This window comes from Chanodichthys erythropterus, chromosome 1 (genome assembly GCF_024489055.1).
Source record: "Chanodichthys erythropterus isolate Z2021 chromosome 1, ASM2448905v1, whole genome shotgun sequence".
Taxonomy (NCBI): Eukaryota; Metazoa; Chordata; class Actinopteri; order Cypriniformes; family Xenocyprididae; genus Chanodichthys; species Chanodichthys erythropterus.
The window spans coordinates 36,741,582-36,762,028 of record NC_090221.1 but is presented as its reverse complement, the minus strand read 5'-3'; the positions used below and the strand labels follow the sequence as shown (position 1 = coordinate 36,762,028).

The 20,447-nt window shown below is 36.3% G+C and overlaps 1 protein-coding gene across 2 annotated transcripts; it reads left to right on the top strand.

Moving 5' to 3' along the window:
* Nucleotides 1-823: 823 nt before the first annotated feature.
* On the top strand, nt 824-8,922 carry aurkb (aurora kinase B). 2 transcript variants are annotated; one of them, XM_067383767.1, is made up of 9 exons: nt 824-899; nt 1,168-1,206; nt 1,344-1,383; nt 2,401-2,434; nt 4,161-4,349; nt 4,433-4,571; nt 4,642-4,790; nt 5,043-5,217; nt 8,527-8,922. In XM_067383767.1, exons 1-9 carry the CDS (start codon nt 894-896, stop codon nt 8,707-8,709), a joined length of 954 nt encoding a protein of 317 aa, XP_067239868.1. In that variant the 5' UTR covers nt 824-893; the 3' UTR covers nt 8,710-8,922. The 2 variants fall into 2 exon arrangements, with proteins under 2 accessions (XP_067239868.1, XP_067239876.1); XM_067383775.1 differs by lacking the exon at nt 1,168-1,206 and having other exon boundaries at nt 846-899.
* The last annotated feature ends 11,525 nt before the right edge of the window (nt 8,923-20,447 follow it).

Genomic DNA, 20,447 nt, shown 5'->3' with positions numbered 1-20,447 from the left:
GTATGTTTTATTATGCAAATCAGTATTGTTTCAGTATGTGAGTTAATATTCTGTAATGTGATGTCACTACTGAAACATGGGATGTTTTGTCAAAAATAAAGTATATTGAATGATCAACTAAGGTGTTATGATAGTGTTTGGTTCAATTCAAACTAATGAATCCTTCACTTTGAAATCAGTATGATCATTTTTTACAAAGAAAGACTGGATTCAAAATACAACAAATCTCATAAATTACTTGAAATATTGTTAAAATTGTAATTGTTATTGATTTACCTCTGAAAACTTTTTTTTTTTTTTTAAATAGCGAAAAATATATTTACAAGGTAAATGTAAACAAAATCTTAATAGGTCAATGTAACCCTTCTTATTAAATTATTTATTATTGTGTTTTGGTAGTGACAAATTTGGGAAGACGAAAAATAATCCAAAACTTTCTGAAAATACAATATGAGAATTAACTGCACAATTACTAGAAATGTACAATATACAATATATACAATATACAATTTGCATGCATACAAAATTTGACAAAAGACGTTTCCAACGGACTTTAAACCAGTTCTGTAGAATGACCTAACGTTATATATTTATTATGAGTACAGTTACAAATGTACAGGAAATTGATAAATATTTTAATTCCACACACAGTATTAAATCATATATGATTTTAAAATGTCTGTTCCGTTGTTTGTGTAAAATCTCCGAGGCGGGGCCAAAGTGATTGGAAGGTCTCGGTCCAATGAATGTTCTTCATTCTTGGCCAATCAGCGAGGCTTCATGGCGGTTGGGCCAATAGCAGAACAGCTGGGTTTCATTTTAAATCCAGGCGGTTGAGAGAGAAAACGGAAGAGTTGAAGCGCAGACCCAAAAACAGAAGAATCATCATCATCATGCAGGTATAGTTATCGCATATTAATAATCTCATTTCATTATAAGTGTATAAATATATATTTATAAGTGTGTAGGAGATGTTAGTGTAGCGGAGGGATTGATCTGTATCAAAGTCAGCGTGATTATCCGAACGAAACTACGAGTGCTAAATCTACTCAGACATTATTAGTAATATTTGTATTTTTTGCATTACCCATATCTTGTTATTGATGATAGTGCTTTATTTGTTCAGTGTGTCGAGTTTGAGATGTCTTTTGTGTGTCTTTTAATCAGAATAAAGAGAACAGGGAACCCAGAGCTCTGCAAACACAGGTGACAAAAACACTCATGTCATTTCTGTTCATCTAGCGAGTTATAGTGCAGTTTACTGAGATCACGTGCTCCTCTGTAGCTGGACGTCACTGTTGTGTGTCTGATGCTCATGTTGTGTGTGTGTGTGTGTGTTTCAGGCTGCTGGTGAGATGAAATCAGACACGCACACTGTTACAGGTAAAACCTCAAGAACCGTGTCTCGAGCAAACCTTCCTTTATAAACTGACTGTAAAGATGTTGATGTTTGCAATATGGTTGCTGTGGTGGTTTGACCTTTTTGCAAAGTTACTTTATTGTCTGGCAGGTGAAATTGTTTAGTGCACTAGATTATAAATGATCTTAAAGGGGGGTGTGATGCTATTTCATGCATTCTGACTTATTTACACTGTTAAAGGGTTAGTTCACCCAAAAATGAAAATGTTATTAATTACTCACCCTCATGCCTTTCCACACCCGTAAGACCTTCATTAATCTTCTAAACACAAATTAAGATATTTTTGTTGAAATCCGATTGGCTCAGTGAGGCCTGAGCAATGACGCTTCCTCTCTCAAGATCCATTAATGTACTAAAAACATTTAAATCAGTTCATGTGAGTACAGTGGTTTAATATTAATATTATAAAGTGAAGAGAATATTTTTGGTGCACCAAAAAAAAACAAAATAACGACTTGTATAGTGATGGCTGATTTCAATTGCTTCAGGAAACTTCGGAGCGTTATGAATCAGCGTGTCGAATCAGCGGTTCGGAGCACCAAAGTCACGTGATTTCAGCAGTTTGACACACGATCCGAACCGCTGATTCGACACACTGATTCATAACGCTCCGAAGGTTTTTGTTCCCTTTTTATTTGTCACAGCCAACATGTGATCTCTAGACAGAAGCTGCGTGTGCTTGTGACTCTTTAGCTCCGCCCACAGCACTGACGAAAGACACGCCTCCAAGATCTCTGCTTTTTTGGAAAGACTCTGTTTAGTGTATCTTAAATATGACAAAACTCTTTTTGACTCAAAAGTCTTTTTGGAGATATGAAGGATGTGTTGTTACACTATATGTACTCCAGATTAACATGAGATTGGCAGAAACTGTGTGATTACCCCCCCCCCCCCCCCTTTAATTCTAATAGATATACTAAAACACTATATTTATTTTATTTATTTTTTTTAAACAATGTTTGCTGATTGTTTTCTTTCAGGTCCTGGGAGAGTTCCAGTAAAGTCAAGCTCAAAGTGAGTTCACTTTAAAAATTAATGCATGAATATGAAGTTTCACAACAACTTGAATTTGCTTTTGGGGTATTTCATCTTTCATTCCTGCTGAAGATCATGTGAAATGTGTTAAATAAATAAATAAATAAATAAATAATGGAAATGTGAACCATTTAAAGGGTTAGGTGACCCAAAAATTAAAATGTATCCCATAATCAAGCCATCCTAGGTGACTTTCTTCTTTCAGATAAACACAATCGGAGTTTATTAAAGCACATCCTGGCTCTTCCATGCTTTATAATGGGAGTGAATGGTATCTTGCATCCATCATAAAAGTAATCCATACGGCTCTGGGGGTTAATAAAGACCTTCTGAAGTGAAGCGATGCGTTTTTTGGAAAATATCCAAATGCATAACTTTAAACCATAATCACTGGCTTCCAGTAATGGCCGTCTGGGTGAACTAAGCCTTTAGGTAAACCTAGTTCACTTCGGACATTTACTGGAGAAGCAAAATTACTTAATTATGGAGTCAAACTAATGCCTTAAAGTTTTGCAAAACCCCCCAAAAAAAGAGAATTGAGCAATAAACTGTTTTACAAACAAATAATTGCAAAGGGGGAAAAAAAGTGAGCAGAAAAAAATTTGCAAACAAATAATAAATTGCAAAATAAAATTAACAGTGCAAAAATAAAAATATAATCAATGACTGCTGTAATCCTATTTTATCTTTGCCACATATTTTTCATGCTCAAACCTACTAAATCATTTGCAACGCTCATTTTATTCTGCGTTTCAGTCAAGTGTGCGCTCACGATACCGGTTTTCCTTTTGCGCTGCACTTTTCTGTGCGGATCTCTTTATGGCACTGGTTTGACGTGGGGGTGGAGTCAAGAAACGGGGGCACGCCCCCGCGAAACACGTCATCGGCAGGAGACGCAGATCGCAACAGAACAGATCAAGCATAGATATGGAGCGCATTTATTATAATCTGAAAACCACGCCCACCGGGGGGAAAACAATCCAACCGTCTCCAGGCTGCCGCCTTGTCTTTTCTGACTCATTACAAAAAACAATGCCTAAAGCTGCTATGACAAGGTGTACAGCTAACAAGCTAAAAAACCTAGAAATAAGTTTTTATAAGCTGTCGACCCCAAAAAACGAATGTTTAGGACACAAAAGTGGATACAGGCAGTGAGACAGAGCGCAACAGGTCATATTACTATAAGAAATGCATTGGAGGGGGTTGTAATCGGTGACAGCATATGCTAAACAAACCAACAAAAACAAACCATGCATTATTTTTAACCGTCAAAGAATTATTTCACCTGTTGCCGATTACGTTCCCCTCCAATGCATTTCACGGAGGCGTGCCCCCGTTTCTTGACTCCACCCCCACGTCAAACCAGTGCCATAAAGAAAACCTCACAGAAAAGTGCAGCGCAAAAGAAAAACCGGTATCGTGAGCGCACGCTTGACTGAAACGCAGAATAAAATGAGCGTTGCAAATGATTTAGTAGGTTTGAGCATGAGAAATATGTGGCAAAGATAAAATAGGATTACAGCCGTCATTGATTTTTGTTTCCTGTTTTATGCATAAACTCACTGGATCAGATTCTCAGAAAACAAGATTTTGCTTCTGCAGTAAATGTGTGTTGATTTAAGAATGTCTAGATATTTTACTGGAAAACAAGATGGAAACCTTGAACAAGAACATCAGTGTTTATTAATAATATCTGCTGTTCCAGAAAATTCACCATTAAAGACTTCGACATCGGCCGTCCTCTCGGAAAGGGAAAGTTTGGTAACGTTTATCTTGCGAGAGAGCGGAAGCTGAAGACCATCGTGGCTCTGAAGGTTCTGTTCAAATCTCAGATGGAGAAGGAAGGAGTCGAACATCAGCTGAGGAGAGAGATCGAGATCCAGTCGCACCTCAGGTGTGTGTTTGAGTTTGTCAGGTGTGCTGCTGTTACTTCCTGTAGAAGCGGTTCATGTGATCCTGATCTGTGTGTGTGAACAGGCATCCAAACATCCTGCAGTTCTACAACTACTTCTACGACGACACGCGTGTGTATCTGATTCTGGAGTACGCGCCGCGCGGCGAGATGTACAAAGAGCTTCAGCGCTGCGGACGCTTCGATGATCAGCGAACCGCCACCGTGAGTGATCAAACACACCCGTTATCGTCTGTACGCCGCTGATGTTGACGCTGATCTCGTGTGTTTCTAGTACATGGAGGAGTTGGCCGACGCTCTTCACTACTGTCACGAGAAGAAGGTGATCCACAGAGACATTAAACCAGAAAACCTTCTGCTGGGCTTCAGAGGAGAACTCAAGATCGCAGACTTCGGCTGGTCTGTCCATGCGCCGTCGCTACGGTAACAAGCATCCCATGATACAAACAAAAACGCATATCTACCAATGGAGGTCAGAGAAATAATCTGGTTTTCGCTTTAAGTTTATTTTTCTGACCTTTTTTTTTTTTTTTTTTTTTTTTTAAGCTAAATCTAAACTTTGTTTTTCCACAAAACAAGACTTAATTTCTGAAGTAATTTTGCTGCTCAAGTAGATGCATCTTGATTTAAGAATGTTTAGATGTTTGTAGTGAATCTCATGACCGTGTGTTTCAGACGCCGCACCATGTGTGGCACGCTGGACTATCTTCCGCCGGAGATGATCGAGGGTCACACTCACGATGAGAAGGTGGATCTGTGGTGCATCGGTGTGCTGTGTTACGAGTGTCTGGTGGGAAATCCTCCGTTCGAGACGGCCAGCCACACGGAAACATACAAGCGCATCACTAAGGTTTGTGTTGATAAATTTATTATACTGCCTCTTATTTCTACTGAAAATGCTTTTATTTTTGTGTGAACAACCATTGCTGTCTGTCAGCAGAAATGCTTCAGGTTCTGAGGACTGGTTAAGAAATTTAGTTAAGAAATTTCTTACGGAAAATTCAAAGAAATTCTTAATGCTCGCAAGTGCGACTTCTTAAGTTTTGAAATACTTTCATAAAATTTGTTTTGTGTGTTTTGTTTTTTTAACTTTGGAGTTATCGAATATAAATGTATGCAAAAAGTCACATCAGGCAGAATGCTGTCTAATGAGCCATAACTGACAAAAATAATAATCAGTTTTAACCTTCCAATCAAATATTGCGCTGCAAACATCAAGAATAAAATGACTGTGGTTAGTGTTGTCAAAAGTACTGAATTCTGTACCTATCGGTACTGAAATTTAAAAAAATGTTGAGCGGATTCGTAAACACCTGATTGGGCACTGTGTTGACGCGCTCATCTGATATGTCTGTGATTGGCTACAATGATCAACGCACAGGAGCGTTTGAAAGCTCACGGAAGTGTTTGAATTTGAAAGTGGGAGCGCGAGCGTTTGAAAGCAGGCGTCTAACAGTGGATCGGTCCGCGATTAAACGCCTGCTTTCAAACGGTCCCGTGTGTATCTGTGTAAGCGCTTGGTGAAGAGATTAACTATTTACAACGTTGATCATTGAAGCCAATCACAGAAATATCAGATGAGCCGTGAAAACAACGGCCAATCAGAGATGTTTACGAATCCGCTCAACAGCACTCAAAGCGTCACTTTTTTTTTTTTTTTTTTTTTTTTTTTAATTTCAGTACCGACTAGGTACTGAAGTCGGTACTTCTGACTACACTAACCATGGTGTAAGTGTTATATTCCAAGGTTAGCTTTGCATTAAAGGTGCAGTAAATGATTTCTGAGAATGTGGTCATTTGAAATCAGCAAAACAATCACGGCCCTACTAGTGTTGCACGATATACCGGTACTAGAAATGTATCGCGATGCCCTGCTTTTAGAAACGGTACGGTTCTTCATTTTATTAGTACCCGTACTTTGAGTACCAGCTGTAGTTCCTAAAGTGCGACAGCAGGGGGCAGTGTGCGTGCAGCGCGCTGCTTCTAAGGCACATTGAGTGCGTGTTTATTCCTCTCAACTGCGCAACTGCTTTTTATGGTGATGAAACGAGAGGTATGGCTGCAAATACAGGTGCTCTTGCAGACTGTCCACAAATTGTTGAGAAAGCAGATGCACAAAGCAAAATATGGCATTATTTTGCTTACATTGCCGACAGTCCGGGCAAGCCCACGGATACCACAAAGCCCGTCTGCAAAATGTTACAAAATAACGCAAGCGAAGGGAGTCAAAAGCATCTTGCCGACAAACATCCCGATTTGTACAAAGAATTTAAAGAGCGACAGGTTAGTGAATGTGATACCAGCGTTATGTTTATGCTCTCAAAAATGAGTGTTATTTATATTACTCATGCAAGCAGACATCCGCAAAGAGGTGTATTATTAAGTCTAATAAGTGATATCTGGTTGCTAAAATAAAATTAATTGAAAAAAACATAAATGTGAAGGGAATACAGTTATATTAAACCAATTTATGCTTTAATAACATTGCTCTAATTACATTATAGCTCTAATTCCAATCACACAATTCGTTATTTACGTGCAGTTAGTGAAGGAGGGATCGGCGGAATTGCGCTCAATGACACACAACAGAAGCGCTCTCTTGCGCGCGCTCCCTCTCTGACGCGCGCGATCAGTTCTCCTCGCGCCTGAATAGTCAAATACACGTGCACACAGATGTCTAAATGTCCATCGTGTGGAGTATCTCGCGTGAATACAGTCGGTTATGGCTTAAGTGGACGTAAACAGATGGGTAATAACTGGATATTTGTCAGTTATGTCCATGCATTCAGCTGCCCAATTAAATAGGCCTACCTGTCTGTCATTAATGTTAATCAAACATTAAATAAATGTAGGCTATGTTAAATAAACCTAGTGTATCTGAAAAAGATTATTTTTAATTTACTGTTTTTGTAATTTGCTTCTTTGTTCTTTTATATAGCCTAACACAAATAACTTGTTCTCATACTAGCTCATGCTCATATTGTCCACCTCTTTGTACATACCAGCTGATATACAATGTAATCTTGATTTGGGTGGTCAGTCTGCATTTAAAAGTTTGAAAGGGTTTTAAATCTTCTAAATTAAGTAAAATGACTCAAAGAAATGTAATATAATCATATAAATCATATCATATAAAATGTAATTTACCAACATCAAAATTGTGGCCAGTGAAAATGCTGAGTGGCTAGTTACTTTGGAAAACTACTAGCCACAGTGGCTGGTGAGCGAGAAAAGTTAATGTCAAGCCCTGCTTACATGTATAAAAAATAAAAATTAAATAAAAAAAAACGGAAAAAGCATAATGGCACATAATTTGCAATTTTCTTGAGCATGAAAATAATTTAACTTTAAAAATTATATTAAATCTTACTCTAACTTCATGGCAATGAAGCTCAAATCCAGAATTTTCAGCTGCACACTGGTGAAGAAAGAAGTTCTGTCATATGTTATTTATTTACTTTTCCTACTGTTTTAGGTTTTTGGTATCATGATACTGAAGTTTGGTATCGTCACGATACCAAAATTTTGACTTCGATACAACACTAGGCCCTACTTTCAACGGCATTTCTCAGAAATCGCTTTGAAACTATTTTAATGCACGACGTGGAAGCAAAGAACCGCCCGATGTGAAGCATTAAAGTGCGTTAAAATCATGCTGTATGCATTTTGATTCTTTATATAAACAATGTTGTCCAGTGACTTTTTTTTTTTGCATTATTTAGGCGTTTGTTTTATTTTATTTGTAAGGCAGTAGTTGTTGCACTAGTTCAAACTACGCTACTGTACGTTTTGATTTATGTAGAAGTGTTTGGGACATGGCTTTTAATGGTGAGACTTTTATAATCAGGCAATCTTCTTTTAATCATAAAAAAAATATATTGATTACCGGCTTTCAAATATATAGAATTATCCATTTTATATACTATATATTATGCATCACTACAAATTGGAGGTTATTTTTGATTTTTAAGAACATTCTTTTCAGGAATTCAATTTAAGTTTTTAGTCTTTGTTTTTTGTGTTCCTTTTTCAAGTTTTTGCAAATGCAAAATATTAACTCAATACCTGACTGCTATTTTTCTAACTTTTTTTTTATTATTTTTTTTCTCTGTTTCATGAAAGTGACCCCTGCTCATAGAGTTTCTCTGGTTTGTTACAGGTGGATCTGCAGTTTCCTAAAATGGTTTCTGACGGCGCTCGTGATCTGATCTCTAAGCTGCTGCGTCACAGTCCGTCCATGCGTCTGCCGCTCAAGAGCGTGATCGAACACCCGTGGGTCAAAGCAAACTCGCGCAGAGTTCTGCCGCCTGTTTACAACCCACAGGCCGTCCCAAATCACTGATGGGATCTGTGTGTGTGTGTGTGTGTGTGTGTGTGTGTGTGTGTGTGTGCACGTGAGATGCTTGTGTTGTGTGCCTGATGTTTGATGTAAACAAACTCTAAGGTTTTATTTCTCTTTTACACGGTCTTGTATAGCTGTAGTTCTCTGCTCTGTTCTTATTCATGTGGTTTTTACTGTCTTCTATGAATGAGTGTCTTGTCAAAATATATTAAAATAAGAGCTTTCAAGGAGTTTGGCGTTGTGGTGTTTTGATTTGCACACTCAAGTGTTTGTTAAACTCCTGTACTGACGCATTCAGATGTTCACCAGTATTGTATGTTGGTGAAAATGTGGCTTACAGTAGCAAGTATCTCACATTTTTTTGAAAAAAAAAAACATTAACTAGTCCTCATTCTGTGGTCATTTAACTTTATAAACATTAATTGTGCATTTTGCAGGATCAAAGTGTGGTACATTGACTCCTGGAACAGTTCAGTACTACTTTTGTCATCTGAGTGTGACTGTAAAAGCCTCTTAGAAAGGAGGAGTTTAGAGAGACTGAATCCTTGATCGAAGCTCTTTTCAACGGTGATGCTGCAGAGTATATTATGAGAAAATTAAAGTGATTTTGATCTTGGATGAATGTGAACCTGTTGTAAGAGATTCCAAAACATTAGGAGCTTTAAAAGAACATAATGGAGGGTTAAATGTCTGATATGTTATGATCTGACAAATTATTAATATTCTTGTTTACAGTCACTTCAGTTGTAACTGCGTATAGAAGTTAACTTTTTATTGTATTTTTATTTGATTCTTATTCAGGACTAGTTAATCTTAGATGATTTTTGGGCAAACTATTGCATCAAACACAAGGCTTATTTTCTTGTGTGCAGTACAAAAGAAAGAAATCCTGAGCCACAGCTTTTTTTCATACAGTAAATAATTGGTGATTTGAATGGAAAGAGCATCAGAATTATCCATATGGACTATGTGAAATTTAGTTTTTCACAGGTTTTGTGATGTCCGACCAACTGCTGAACTGCATAAACATGAATGTTGAGATTTGAGATTCAATGTGATCAGCTGTAGTAAAGGGTTTTTGAGTGCCATTTTGAAATTTTGGTCCATAGATGGCGCCATTTCATTTCACAAACTGCAAGTCTGCATTCATTTAAAACTCAAGACTGAATCATGTATGTAAATCCATATGAAAGTCAGTAGATGGTATATTTCATGTTAGTATATTTGCAGCAGTTTATATGTAGGATCAGAGATTTGCTCTGGCAGGGCTACTCTAACAAAATATGTGTGAAAATATGTGCAATTCAGATGTTTTTGCTTGCATTTATATGTATTTAGACATTAAAGCCATGCATTTTCATATAATTATCAATTAAATGATTTTAGAGAGAAACCTAAGAGATACTATTGATACTATTATTTAAAACCATTTTTATATGTCAATAATATAGCTGGACCAATCAATCCCCTTTCTGTCCAGAAAACAGTTCAATATGTAATATTTAGCATCTTGCATTTGACTCATATAAGAGAGGAGGGCTGACCATGAACCTCAGCACACAAACAATGTGTCATAAAGAAGCTAATTTACACCAATTTAAGTAACTTTTATATTGTGTCTACACTTAACTAACAAGAATTCCTAGCTTCATTCATGTGATAAAACACATCCAGATGGTTTTAGAAGGTTGTTGCTATAATAACACCCCTCCTGACCTCATCACATCATGTGATGTGGCTCCATCAGGATGATGTTGGTTGACCAGGCCAGCAGAACATGTGTTGGGTTATTTGATGAATAACAGATCTAAATCTTACACATTTCAAATGTTCACTGAAAAACTCCAAAGATCAGACATTTTGTTTGCTGGTCTTAACTGGCCACCAATCTGATTTCCATTCCAACATTACATTTCGATTAAAAAATGTTATATCATATGTTCTCAAATAGTTTTTATCATATGTTCTCAAAATTTTGTAATGTGCTTCGTAAAGTCATAATTTTGTTAAAATATAGTTTTTATCTTACAGTGGTTATAGTGTGATTTTTCTTGTGAATTGGATTAAAACATAATTATTAATTACAATACAAAAACGTATAAAATACAATCTCCCCATTTTTTAATTAATAGATAATTAAAAGTGAGATTTCAATTATATTTTTTTATCTCTGAACTAGGAAATGTCCCCGTTTTTCATTTAGGAAATCACCTTAGAAGAAGCTGAATCAGGCCATAATCTTCAAATTCAAATTCATACCATTTTATTAAGGTCAGGTCAAGTCAGTTCGTTTCATTTGCATTGCTCTTTTCACAACCCATGTCGTTTCAAAACGGCTTTACTGAATATAAAACGGCTTTATTTTTTAAAGCATGCTAAAATAAACTCAGGGCCTTTTATTATGAAATAACTGTACGCATGGCGCGTGTTTTCCGCTTCTGGCTCACAGTCGCAGCCGTCAGTATTCACGCCCGTTGCAACTTGTAAATCTCAAAGAATAGAAAGTATTTATTAATCAGTCTATGTTATAAATACAGAAACTATGAAAATCTTTAGAAGAGACACTCATCTGGCCTAGTTTTGCTACATGTGAGTTTATCTGTCAGGATGGCCGAGCGGTCTAAGGCGCTCAGGTCGTAGTCTCCCCTGGAGGCGTGGGTTTGAATCACACTTCTGACAAGCTCTCTTTTCTTCATCGAAACAAATCTTGCAACATAATGCTACTATACCACACAATACCAGTAAGTCCTGGAGAGGCTGATGGAAGTGTTACCCATTCCACAGAACATGAGCACATATGTTTTATAAGTTGTGTTTGTATATGTTCTGGTTTGTCTAAAAAAAAACTAGGCACAGGCAGGGTTGGGCGAAAATACATAAAACAATATTTTAAAATAAAATATCAAATACCTTAATTTTAAGTGTATCAAAATAAACTACAAAATACAGCAGCCACTTTTACAAGGGAGCATGAAATTTCTTCGCCATCCTTCCATAAACTGGCCTATTAGATCGATCCCTTCACCATTACACTGACTCAGCTGATTAAAGGTGCCATAGAACACGTTTTCACAAGATGTAATATAAGTCTGAATGTGTCTGTGAAGTTTCAGCTCAAAATACCCCATAGATTTTTTTAAATTAATTTTTTAACTGCCTATTTTGGGGCATCATTAAATATGCGCAGATTCAGTGCGCGTCCCCTTTAAATCCTCGCGCTCCCCACCCCCGAGCTCGCAACTCTATAATACATTGCATGAAAAAAGTTCACACAGCTAATATATAACCCAAACGGATCTTTACAAAATGTCCGTCATTCATGCTGCATGCATGCATCGGATCATGTGAGTACGGTATTTATTTGGATGTTTACATTTGATTCTGAATGAGTTTGATAGTGCTCCGTGGCTAAAGCTAACGTTACACACTGTTGGAGAGATTTATAAAGAATGAAGTTGTGTTATATTGAATTATATACACTGCAAGTGTTTAAAAATAAAAAACAGCGACGGCTCTTGTCTTCGTGAATACAGTAAGAAACGATGGTAACTTTAACCACATTTAACAGTACATTAGCAACACGCTAACAAAACATTTAGAAAGACAATTCACAAATATTACTGAATCGTGTCAGTTATTAGTGCTCCATCTGCCATTTTTCACTGTTGTCCTTGCTTGCTTACCTGCATAAAGTCTGTTGATTCAGCTGTGCAGCTCCAGACGTTAATACTGGCTTGTGTAATGTCTTGAACATGAGCTGGCATATGCATGAATTTGGGGGCGTGCATATTAATGATCCTGACTGTTGCGTCACAGTCTGTGTTATGTTGAGATTCGCCTGTTCTTCGGAGGTCTTTTAAACAAATGAGATTTATATAAGAAGGAGGAAACAATGGAGTTTGAGACTTACTGTATGTCATTTCCATGTACTGAACTCTTGTTATTCAACTATTCAATTTTCCATTCTATGGCACCTTTAAGTAAACAATGTTTGTTTATTTTGTTGACTTGTGTATTTACATTATCCCAAATGTTTCTATGAATGTTTAAATCCAGAGAAATAAGCAGTTGTGCCTGTGCGTCGCCTATCAATGACATATACCTGTGTTACCCTCGGGGCTGGTTTTAATTTGCAGAAACCATGGAAACACCAAATACACATCATATTCCTCATCTGTCTAATAAAACATGTTATATGCCCATAGACATATAACATATCACCTCATAGACGTGAAGACAACACATCCCATGATTCCACAAAATCAAGGATAAGCGACCTCTAGCAGCGAAAATGTACATATTGTGGCTTTAACAGATCAAATATTCACATATCCCTGTGATCTCCCAGATGAAGGTTAGTTTTAAAGTAACTAACAGTTTAATGTTTATCAGTTTACAAATGAGTCATAGTTGTATCCAAGTTTAGTTACTTGGTGTTTGGTAACGAGGGGCCTACTTTGCATCAGCAATACTGACTCATTCATAAGAAGACAAGTGATGGCACCTGTATTCATAGCAAGTTTCTAACTAATTAATTAATTGATTGTAAATCATAAATATAGGGGGCTGCTGCTCGGTCTAAAAGTATTTTACAGTATTTTAAAACTACAAAAATACAAAACACTAAAGTATTCTGATAAAAAAATACAAAGCCATTTTAATCAACCCTATCAAAAACAAATTACAAAATACTATGTTGTATTTGAAATACATATTTGAAATACATATATCATAAATACTGCTCATCCCTGGGCACAGGAATAGTTTTTTTTTTCTTTCCCAAAGGCTATTCCCTCTTGAACAGTTAAATGCCCTTCAAGTGCAATACTCCACTGTTTAGTGCAATATCTTCGTAAAATTGATTAATCCTATTTATTCATAATATTATTCACATACTGTAAATATGTTCATTATCTGGACATGTTTATTCTGACTAAATCTATCTGTCTTATACTTTATATATATTTTTAATTTATTCTAAAAGCAATATATGTTTTGTTATATTTTTATGTGTGCACTAAAAGCTTCAATACCAAGTTAAATTTCTTGTGTAAATTCCAGTGGCAATAAAACTACTGATTCTGATATTTTTCACCTCTGAACTAAGAAATGTCCCCGGTTTACATTAAGGAAACATTACAGTCCATAAGCTTCGTAACAATGTCAAATTCATGCTATCTTTATTTAGGTCAGGTCAAGTCCATTCGATTCATTTTAATTTAAATGAATTTCATTTGAAAACGACAGTCCGTGTCGTTTCAAAGCGGCTTTACTGAAAATTGTGCTCCGCAAAATAAACTCAGAGACTTTTATTATGAAATGACTGTACGCATGACGCGTGTTTACTGTTTCTGGCTCACAGTCACAGCCGTCAGGGTCAGTATGGTCAGTATTCACGCCTTTTGCAACTTGTAAATCTCACAGAAAATATTATAAACATGCCGGCTATGAAATTCATAGTCAGGAACAGAACTGCGCCACCGAAGCTTGTGTGTCAGGATGGCCGAGCGGTCTAAGGCGCTACGTTCAGGTCGTAGTCTCCCCTGGAGGCGTGGGTTCGAATCCCACTTCTGACAACCTTATTTTTCATTGAAATAAAGTCTATAGCGTCAATGCCATTATACCACACAACACCAGCAAGTCCTGAAGAGGCTGATGGAAGTGTTACCCATCATACAGAACATCAGCCCTTTTTTTTTTTTTTTACAAATTGTTGATATGTTCTGTTTTGTCTCCATTGTACTTCAGGACACACCCAACAATTCAAATATATACAAGCTCCCCCTTCCATTTTTTCCCCTTTGTGGCATCACAAAGATGCTGCAAAAAGCACCATTCAATACCCAGACTAATGTTACAGCCCTTGTTTAACATTGGTTCCCTTTCTGTGGTGCTCATGAAATATTTAGGTACAAATTGTTGGGCATTTTTAAATTAACTCACCTCAGCTGGAATGAGAAATGGAGTAACACTGTTACAGCTAGCCCCAGGCTCCCTTATTTATAGTCTAAAAATTATTATTTTTTCTATACTTTTGTGTGATATATTATCTTCAGCATGCTTGCACAGAAAGATTTTGTCATTTCATTGTGACCAGTGAACTTTGAGCAGCTCAGCCTCGGGAAGGGTTTGTTTAATGTGTGTGGGTGTGGGAGAAACAGAGTTCAACACTAGTGTATAATGTAAATATCACATTAACCACTTAATATATAATGTTAACGTTAACACTGTAAATACATACACTTTTATCCATTCATTTTAAACGGTGCGAACAATGTGCACATAAATATTTCACAAGGAACCTGAAAGCACAGTTAACGTGATAGTCCAGGTATTGAATGGTGTTTTGTCATCTGATCTCAGTGTTTGAAGCATGATTTCTGCAAGTGCTGTGACTACAGTGACGATAGACAAGAAAGAAAGAAGCCTTGCATGTATGAACATCTATTTTTCCTGCCTGAATGCATGGGTGTGGGCCGAAATGAATCTCTCTATACATCACACGACAGTCTTTCCTGAGCATTAATAAAGATAGAGATGTCAAGACATTCATTTATTTTTTCTTATAGAGTATATAATTATAACCTGGCATTGATAAAAGAGTCATGGCTCGTGTTTGTCTGTTTCTGACCTCTGATAACCCTTTGATGCATGAATAGAGCTGTCCAGTTAGAAGGTCAATCAGAAGACTAACTTATGAAGCCCCACACATGACAAACAAGAAAAAAAAGAAAGAAAAATCGTGCACACGATTTACAAAACTTGGGAACGAAATAACGAAATAGTAAATCGTGCCCAAGATTTTGCAAACCGAGGGAACAAAATAGTAAATCGTGTTTAAGATTTAGCAAATTGAGGGAACGAAATAGTAAATGGTGCTCAAGATTTAGCAAATCGAGTAAACGAATAGTAAATCGTGCTCAAGATTTAGCAAATCGAGTGAACGAATAGTAAATCATGCTCAAGATTTAGCAAATCGAGTGAACGAATAGTAAATCGTGCTCAAGATTTAGCAAATTGAGTGAACGAATAGTAAATCGTGCTCAAGATTTAGCAAATCGAGGGAACGAAATAGTAAATCATCCTCAAGATTTAGCAAATCGAGGGAATGAAATAGTAAATCGTGCTCAAGATTTAGCAAATCGAGTGAACGAAATAGTAAATCGTAATCAAGATTTAGCAAATCGAGCTAATGAAATAGTAAATCGTGCTCAAGATTTAGCAAATCGAGGGAACGAAGTAGTAAATCGTGCTCAAGATTTAGCAAATCGAGGGAACGAAGTAGTAAATCGTGCTCAAGATTTAGCAAATCGAGGGAACAAAATAGTAAATTGTGCTCAAGATTTAGCAAATCAAGGGAACAAAATAGTAAATTGTGCTCAAGATTTAACAAATCGAGGGAACGAAAGAGTAAATCGTGCTCAAGATTTAGCAAATCGAGCGAATGAAATAGTAAATCGTGCTCAAGATTTAGCAAATCGAGGGAACGAAAGAGTAAATCGTGCTCAAGATTTAGCAAATCGAGTGAACGAATAGTAAATCATGCTCAAGATTTAGCAAATCGAGTGAACGAATAGTAAATCATGCTCAAGATTTAGCAAATCAAGTGAACGAATAGTAAATCGTGCTCAAGATTTAGCAAATTGAGTAAACGAAATAGTAAATCGCAATCAAGATTTAGCAAATCGATCGAACAAAATAGTAAATCGTGCTCAAGATTTAGCAAATCGAGTGAACGAATAGTAAATCGTGCTCAAGATTTAGCAAATCGAGTGAACGAATAGTAAATCGTCCTCAAGATTTAGCAAATCGAGCGAACGAAATAGTAAATCGTCCTCAAGATTTAGCAAATCGAGTGAACGAATAGTAAATCGTGCTCAAGATTTAGCAAATCGAGGGAATGAAATAGTAAATCATAATCAAGATTTAGCAAATCGAGCGAACAAAATAATAAATCGTGCTCAAGATTTAGCAAATCGAGGGAACGAAATAGTAAATCGTGCTCAAGATTTAGCAAATCGAGTGAACGAATAGTAAATCGTGCTCAAGATTTAGCAAATTGAGGGAATGAAATAGTAAATCGTAATCAAGATTTAGCAAATCGAGCGAACAAAATAGTAAATCGTGCTCAAGATTTAGCAAATCGAGGGAACGAAATAGTAAATCGTGCTCAAGATTTAGCAAATCGAGGGAACAAAATAGTAAATCATCCTCAAGATTTAGCAAATCGAGCAAACAAAATAGTAAATCGTCCTCAAGATTTAGCAAATCGAGGGAACAAAATAGTAAATCATCCTCAAGATTTAGCAAATCGAGTGAACGAATAGTAAACCGTGCTCAAGATTTAGCAAATCGAGGGAACAAAATAGTAAATCGTGCTCAAGATTTAGCAAATCGAGGGAACAAAATAGTAAATTGTGCTCAAGATTTAGCAAATCAAGGGAACAAAATAGTAAATTGTGCTCAAGATTTAGCAAATCGAGGGAACGAAAGAGTAAATCGTGCTCAAGATTTAGCAAATCGAGCGAATGAAATAGTAAATCGTGCTCAAGATTTAGCAAATCGAGGGAACTAAATAGTAAATCGTGCTCAAGATTTAGCAAATCGAGTGAACGAATAGTAAATCATGCTCAAGATTTAGCAAATCGAGTGAACGAATAGTAAATCATGCTCAAGATTTAGCAAATTGAGTGAACGAATAGTAAATCGTGCCCAAGATTTAGCAAATCGAGTGAAAGAATAGTAAACCATCCTCAAGATTTAGCAAATCGAGTGAACGAATAGTAAATCGTGCTCAAGATTTAGCATATCGAGTGAACGAATAGTAAATCGTAATCAAGATTTAGCAAATCGAGGGAATTAAAGAGTAAATTGTGCTCAAGATTTAGCAAATCGAGTGAACGAATAGTAAATTATAATCAAGATTTAGCAAATCAAGTGAACGAAATAGTAAATTGTGCTCAAGATTTAGCAAATCGAGGGAACGAAATAGTAAATTGTACTGAAGATTTAGCAAATCAAGTGAACGAATAGTCAATCGTAATCAAGATTTAGCAAATCGAGTGAACGAATAGTAAATCGTGCTCAACATTTAGCAAATTGAGGGAACGAAATAGTAAATCGTAATCAAGATTTAGCAAATTGAGCGAACGAATAGTAAATCGTGCTCAAGATTTAGCAAATCGAGTGAACGAATAGTCAATCATAATCAAGATTTAGCAAATTGAGCGAACGAATAGTAAATCATGCTCAAGATTTAGCAAATCGAGGGAACAAAATAGTAAATTGTTCTCAAGATTTAGCAAATCGAGTGAACGAATAGTAAATCGTGCTCAAGATTTAGCAAATCGAGTGAACGAATAGTAAATTGTGCTCAAGATTTAGCAAATCGAGCTAATGAAATAGTAAATCGTGCTCAAGATTTAGCAAATTGAGGGAACGAAATAGTAAATCGTGCTCAAGATTTAGCAAATCGAGGGAACGAAATAGTAAATCGTGCTCAAGATTTAGCAAATCGAGGGAACGAAAGAGTAAATCGTGCTCAAGATTTAGCAAATCGAGGGAACAAAATAGTAAATCGTGCTGAAGATTAAGCAAATTGAGGGAACTAAATAGTAAATCGTGCTCAAGATTTAGCAAATTGAGTGAACGAATAGTAAATCGTGCCCAAGATTTAGCAAATCGAGTGAAAGAATAGTAAACCATCCTCAAGATTTAGCAAATCGAGCGAACAAATAGTAAATCGTGCTCAAGATTTAGCAAATCGAGTGAAAGAATAGTAAACCATCCTCAAGATTTAGCAAATCGAGCGAACAAATAGTAAATCGTGCTCAAGATTTAGCATATCGAGTGAACGAATAGTAAATCGTAATCAAGATTTAGCAAATCGAGGGAATTAAATAGTAAATTGTGCTCAAGATTTAGCAAATCGAGTGAACGAATAGTAAATTATAATCAAGATTTAGCAAATAGAGGGAACGAAATAGTAAATCGTGCTCAAGATTTAGCAAATCGAGGGAACGAAAGAGTAAATCGTGCTCAAGATTTAGCAAATCGAGGGAACAAAATAGTAAATCGTGCTGAAGATTAAGCAAATTGAGGGAACTAAATAGTAAATCGTGCTCAAGATTTAGCAAATAGAGGGAACGAAATAGTAAATCGTGCTCAAGATTTAGCAAATCGAGGGAACGAAAGAGTAAATCGTGCTCAAGATTTAGCAAATCGAGGGAACGAAAGAGTAAATCGTGCTCAAGATTTAGCAAATAGAGGGAACTAAATAGTAAATTGTGCTCAAGATTTAGCAAATCGAGTGAATGAATTGTAAATCGTGCTCAAGATTTAGCAAATCGAGTGAACGAATAGTAAATCGTCCTCAAGATTTAGCAAATTGAGTGAACGAATAGTAAATCGTGCTCAAGATTTAGCAAATTGAGTAAACGAAATAGTAAATCGTAATCAAGATTTAGCAAATCAATCGAACAAAATATTAAATCGTGCTCAAGATTTAGCAAATTGAGCGAACGAAATAGTAAATCATCCTCAAGATTTAGCAAATCGAGTGAACGAATAGTAAATCGTGCTCAAGATTTAGCAAATTGAGTGAACAAAATAGTAAATCGTAATCAAGATTTAGCAAATCAATCGAACAAAATAGTAAATCGTGCTCAAGATTTAGCAAATCGAGTGAACGAATAGTAAATCGTGCTCAAGATTTAGCAAATCGAGGGAAAGAAATAGTAAATCGAGCTCAAGATTTAGCAAATCGAGGGAATGAAATAGTAAATCATAATCAAGATTTAGCAAATCGAGCGAACAAAATAATAAATCGTGCTCAAGATTTAGCAAATCGAGGGAACGAAATAGTAAATCGTGCTCAAGATTTAGCAAATTCGAGGGAACGAAAGAGTAAATCGTGCTCAAGATTTAGCAAATCGAGGGAACGAAAGAGTAAATCGTGCTGAAGATTTAGCAAATCGAGGGAACGAAAGAGTAAATCGTGCTGAAGATTTAGCAAATCGAGCAAACGAATAGTAAATCATGCTGAAGATTTAGCAAATCGAGGGAACGAAAGAGTAAATTGTGCTCAAGATTTAGCAAATCGAGTGAACGAATAGTCAATCGTAATCAAGATTTAGCAAATTGAGCGAACGAATAGTAAATCATGCTCAAGATTTAGCAAATCGAGCTAATGAAATAGTAAATCGTGCTCAAGATTTAGCAAATTGAGGGAACGAAATAGTAAATCGTGCTCAAGATTTAGCAAATAGAGGGAACGAAATAGTAAATCGTCCTCAAGATTTAGCAAATCGAGCGAACGAAATAGTAAATCGTCCTCAAGATTTAGCAAATCGAGTGAACAAAATAGTAAATCATCCTCAAGATTTAGCAAATCGAGCAAACAAAATAGTAAATCGTCCTCAAGATTTAGCAAATCGAGGGAACAAAATAGTAAATCATCCTCAAGATTTAGCAAATCGAGTGAACGAAAAGTAAACCGTGCTCAAGATTTAGCAAATCGAGGGAACAAAATAGTAAATCGTGCTCAAGATTTAGCAAATCGAGGGAACAAAATAGTAAATTGTGCTCAAGATTTAGCAAATCAAGGGAACAAAATTGTAAATTGTGCTCAAGATTTAGCAAATCGAGGGAACGAAAGAGTAAATCATGCTCAAGATTTAGCAAATCGAGCGAATGAAATAGTAAATCGTGCTCAAGATCTAGCAAATCGAGGGAACTAA

What these genes read in the sequence shown, in the direction of transcription:
- aurkb (XM_067383767.1), top strand. An exon ending in CCAGAGCTCTGCAAACACAG is followed by an intron (nt 1,207 to 1,343) that starts GTGACAAAAACA and finishes TGTGTGTTTCAG; the next exon opens with GCTGCTGGTGAGATGAAATC. An exon ending in GAGATCCAGTCGCACCTCAG is followed by an intron (nt 4,350 to 4,432) that starts GTGTGTGTTTGA and finishes GTGTGTGAACAG; the next exon opens with GCATCCAAACATCCTGCAGT.